This window comes from Oncorhynchus mykiss, chromosome 9 (assembly GCF_013265735.2).
Source record: "Oncorhynchus mykiss isolate Arlee chromosome 9, USDA_OmykA_1.1, whole genome shotgun sequence".
Taxonomy (NCBI): Eukaryota; Metazoa; Chordata; class Actinopteri; order Salmoniformes; family Salmonidae; genus Oncorhynchus; species Oncorhynchus mykiss.
Window position 1 is genome coordinate 8,152,150 of NC_048573.1, and position 5,000 is coordinate 8,157,149.

General features: G+C 41.6%; 1 protein-coding gene across 1 annotated transcript in view; it reads right to left on the reverse strand.

Moving 5' to 3' along the window:
• Positions 1-3,767, reverse strand: part of LOC110510419 (protein phosphatase 1 regulatory subunit 14B) — a 42,281-nt gene extending 38,514 nt beyond the window's left edge. Inside the window, exon 1 of the mRNA XM_036987247.1 lies at positions 3,024-3,767. Within this exon, the coding sequence (XP_036843142.1) occupies positions 3,024-3,227 (204 nt within the window). The 5' untranslated portion in view covers positions 3,228-3,767. The remainder of the gene's footprint in view (positions 1-3,023) is intronic.
• Positions 3,768-5,000: the final 1,233 nt, after the last annotated feature.

The following is a 5,000-nucleotide window of genomic DNA, read 5'->3' on the forward strand; positions in this document are numbered from 1 at the left end:
TTATTATTATCTATCCTGATGTCTAGTCTACTTTGCCTTCATGTACATATCTACCTCTAATACCTTATTATTATCTATCCTGATGTCTAGTCTACTTTACCCTGCCTTCATGTACATATCTACCTCAAAAACCTTATTATTATCTATCCTGATGACTAGTCACTTTACCCTGCCTTCATGTACATATCTACCTCAAATACCTTATTATTATCTATCCTGATGTCTAGTCACTTTACCCTGCCTTCATGTACATATCTACCTCAAATACCTTATTATTATCTATCCTGATGCCTAGTCACTTTACCCTGTCTTCATGTACATATCTACCTCAAATACCTTATTATTATCTATCCTGATGTCTAGTCACTTTACCCTGCCTTCATGTACATATCTATCTCAAATACCTTATTATTATCTATCCTGATGTCTAGTCACTTTACCCTGCCTTCATGTACATATCTACCTCAAATACCTTATTATTATCTATCCTGATGTCTAGTTACTTTACCCTGCCTTCATGGACATATCTACCTCAATTATCTATCCTGATGCCTAGTCACTTTACCCTGTCTTCATGTACATATCTACCTCAAATACCTTATTATTATCTATCCTGATGTCTAGTCACTTTACCCTGCCTTCATGTACATATCTATCTCAAATACCTTATTATTATCTATCCTGATGTCTAGTCACTTTACCCTGCCTTCATGTACATATCTACCTCAAATACCTTATTATTATCTATCCTGATGTCTAGTCACTTTACCCTGCCTTCATGTACATATCTATCTCAAATACCTTATTATTATCTATCCTGATGTCTAGTCACTTTACCCTGCCTTCATGTACATATCTACCTCAAATACCTTATTATTATCTATCCTGATGTCTAGTCACTTTACCCTGCCTTCATGTACATATCTATCTCAAATACCTTATTATTATCTATCCTGATGTCTAGTCACTTTACCCTGCCTTCATGTACATATCTATCTCAAATACCTTATTATTATCTATCCTGATGCCTAGTCACTTTACCCTGCCTTCATGTACATATCTACCTCAAATACCTTATTATTATCTATCCTGATGCCTAGTCACTTTACCCTGCCTTCATGTACATACAGTATCTATTATTTAAACATTTTTAACTCTGCATCGTCAGGAAAGGCTTTTAAACAAGCATTTCACAGATAAGTCTACACTTGTTGTTTTCGGTCTATCATGTGACAAATACATTTGTATTTGATACGCGCACTAAACATAAACATTCACCGCAGTGGGAGGGAGACAAACAAACCATGTTTATTCCCCTGTGCCAACGTCACACACAGTGGAAATGTGAATAGTTTATTATGACAGAAAATAAACTGCCTCAGCAAAAAGGTTCAATTCTATTACACAGCCAAACCCTTTAGTAATTATTTAGTAATTATTTATTTATTATTAATTATTTTAGCACAGCTGAAAACTGTTGTCCTGATTAAAGAAGCAATAAAACTGCCCTTCTTTACACTAGTTAGGTATCTGAAGCATCACAATTTGTGGGTTCGAATACAGACTCAAAATGGCCAGAAACAAAGAACTTGCAAGCCAGCCAGCCAGCCAGCCTCTCTCCAACCAGTCTACGGTCTGTCTTTCTCTCTCTCTCTAGCCAGTCTTCTCTCTCTCTCTAGCCAGTCTTCTCTCTCTCTCTAGCCAGTCTTCTCTCTCTCTCTAGCCAGTCTTCTCTCTCTCTCTAGCCAGTCTTCTCTCTCTCTCTAGCCAGTCTTCTCTCTCTCTCTCTCTAGCCAGTCTTCTCTCTCTCTCTCTCTAGCCAGTCTTCTCTCTCTCTCTCTAGCCAGTCTTCTCTCTCTCTCTCTAGCCAGTCTTCTCTCTCTCTCTCTAGCCAGTCTTCTCTCTCTCTCTCTAGCCAGTCTTCTCTCTCTCTCTCTAGCCAGTCTTCTCTCTCTCTCTCTAGCCAGTCTTCTCTCTCTCTCTAGCCAGTCTTCTCTCTCTCTCTAGCCAGTCTCCTCTCTCTTGCCAGTCTCCTCTCTCTCTCTCTCTCTCTAGCCAGTCTCCTCTCTCTCTCTAGCCAGTCTCCTCTCTCTCTCTAGCCAGTCTTCTCTCTCTCTCTCTAGCCAGTCTTCTCTCTCTCTCTCTCTAGCCAGTCTTCTCTCTCTCTCTCTAGCCAGTCTTCTCTCTCTCTCTCTAGCCAGTCTTCTCTCTCTCTCTCTAGCCAGTCTTCTCTCTCTCTCTCTAGCCAGTCTTCTCTCTCTCTCTAGCCAGTCTCCTCTCTCTTGCCAGTCTCCTCTCTCTCTCTCTCTCTCTAGCCAGTCTCCTCTCTCTCTCTAGCCAGTCTCCTCTCTCTCTCTCTCTAGCCAGTCTTCTCTCTCTAGCCAGTCTTCTCTCTCTAGACAGTCTTCTCTCTCTCTCTCTAGCCAGTCTTCTCTCTCTCTCTCTAGCCAGTCTTCTCTCCCTCTCTCTAGCCAGTCTTCTCTCCCTAGCCAGTCTTCTCTCCCTAGCCAGTCTTCTCTCTCTCTCTCTAGCCAGTCTTCTCTCTCTAGCCAGGATTCTCTCTCTCTCTCTCCATTGTATAGGCTGACAAGAGACTGGCTAGTATAGGCTGATATAGTATGTTATTATAATGACACTTATGTTTAGTGAGCCTATTCCTGAGCACACCAATGTTGTTCTACTTTAAAATAAAATACCATCTTTCAGTTAACTCATTAGTGGACCTCAGGGTGCTCTTAACCATAATCAATGTGATTAGATCCATAGTTACTGTACCACCAACTGAACGTTGCTCTACCCGAGTCCCCTCATGTGCATTTTACCAGTAGCCCTATGGCCCGATGTCGTCCTATGGTCTGATGTGTCTGTGAACAGGCAAAGTACCCTTGTTTGGGAAGCGCTGGCCTATTCCCTCGAGCACTACTTTTGACCGTAGCCCTCATAGTACCAAGTCAAAAGTAGTGGACAACATGGTGCCATTTGCGATATCTAATATGTGTGTTATTTATGTATCGGCATCTCACCTCACAGTTGTAAAGAGCCGTTAGCTGGTCGATTATCCATTCTTCCAGGTTTAGTCTCTTTCTTAGTTCTTTCCGGTCATATTTGACGGTTACTCGCCCTTGCTTCCGAACAGGTATCTCCGGTTCTTCGGTTGAACCGGCGGCTACCGTCTGGAAATATACCCGGGGTTGAGGGCTCGTCTCTGGGCTGGTAACCGCAGCCATGGTCGGTCGGCTGAAGGAAATCCTGAAAGTTGTGGTGGTAGAGCGAGTTTCAGACGCGTTGTTTCGGGTATTGTTCGCGCTAAACAGCCGTGATTCTCATAAGGAGAAGCGATTCAATTCAAGTATATTACTGAGATTGTTCCCTTATTGCAACAAAAAAAAAGAGCACGGCATTAGGTTCACCTCGTGGTTTCCATCAAATCAAATTGACCTAAAAAATATATATATATATTTTTTAAAGGCTATAATGAGTTATTTACGGTATTAGAATACAGCGTACAAAGGTTTAGGACAGCCTACAAATCAGCAGTAGCGTCTACACTTATTTAAAATACAAAAGACAAGCTCTTCCGTGCCGTCTCTCCTCTCTCTGTCCTCGTGTTGTTGCAACGTAAAAGCGGTTGACTTTTCCTTGATCTACGGAAAACCCTAACGTCACGTAAGACAAAAAAAAAATGGTCTATTCCTGAATTCTTTACTATTCCCTCCTCTCTTCTGCCTTCCCGTCCTCCGTCTCTCTCTTTCTTCAGTGTCTTCTCTCTGAAGCCTCTTCTTTTTCTTTAACTTTTCTATGGCGAATCGCAACCAAGGGACAGGTGCACACACCGCCACCTACTGTACAGGAATGTGACGACGGTCACGACCTACATACCACTATATTCTCTTAATGAACTAACCCTGAGTTTCTAATAAAATACAATATTTCCCTACAAACCTCAGTACTTCCACCCCCCCCCCCCCTACCCCCCCTCCCCCACCCCCCCAACTCAAAATACTACCCCGTTCCCATCTACCCTCTCTGACACTGTCAAACAACCTCTTCCTTTCTACAGCATACATTTTACAAAATACACTGAACAATAATATAAAACGCAACATGTAAAGTGTTGGTCTCATGTTCCTTGATCTGAAATAAAAGATCCCAGAAATGTTCCATTAAAAAAAAAGCTTATTTCTTTACAATTTGTGTTGGGCATAAATGTGTTATTATCTTTTGTTAGTGAGCATTTCTCCTTTGCCAAGATAATCCATCCACCTGACAGGTGTGGCATATCAAGAAGCTGATTAAAAGAGCATGATCTTTTACACAGGTGCACCTTGTGCTGGGGGACAATAAACGGGCGCTCTAAAATATGCAGTTTTTGTCACACATCACAATGTCACAGATGTCTCAAGTTAAGAGGGAGCCATCAATTGGCATGCTGACTGCAGGAATGTCCACCAGAGCTGTTGCCAGAGAATGTAATGTTCATTTCTCTCCAATGTCATTTTAGAGAATTTGGCAGTACATCTAACTGGCTTCACAACCGCAGACCACGTGTATGGTGACATCTGGGTGAGCGGTTTACTGATGTCAACGTTGTGAACAGAGAACACCGTGATAGCTGTGGGGTTACGGTATGGGGCCGGCATTAGTTACGGACAATGAACACAATTGCATTTTATCGATGGCCATTTAAATGCACCAAAAAAATATTGTGAAGTCCTTTCTTATTGACCAACAGATGCATATCTGTGTTACCAGTCATGTGAAATCCATAGATTATTTTAACTAAATGTATTTATTTCAATTGACTGATTGTTCTCATCAACTCCTTGTTTCCCTATCCGTTTTCAAAGATCAATTCAATCCCGAATCTCATCCTACACAACATAACTTCCTCCATTCTGTTCCCATTATATGACACTATCTCCCGAACATATTTCCTGGCACTATAAAAATGTCTACCCTTTATACCACTTGCATCCCATTGTCTCTGCCAGCAATCTTCC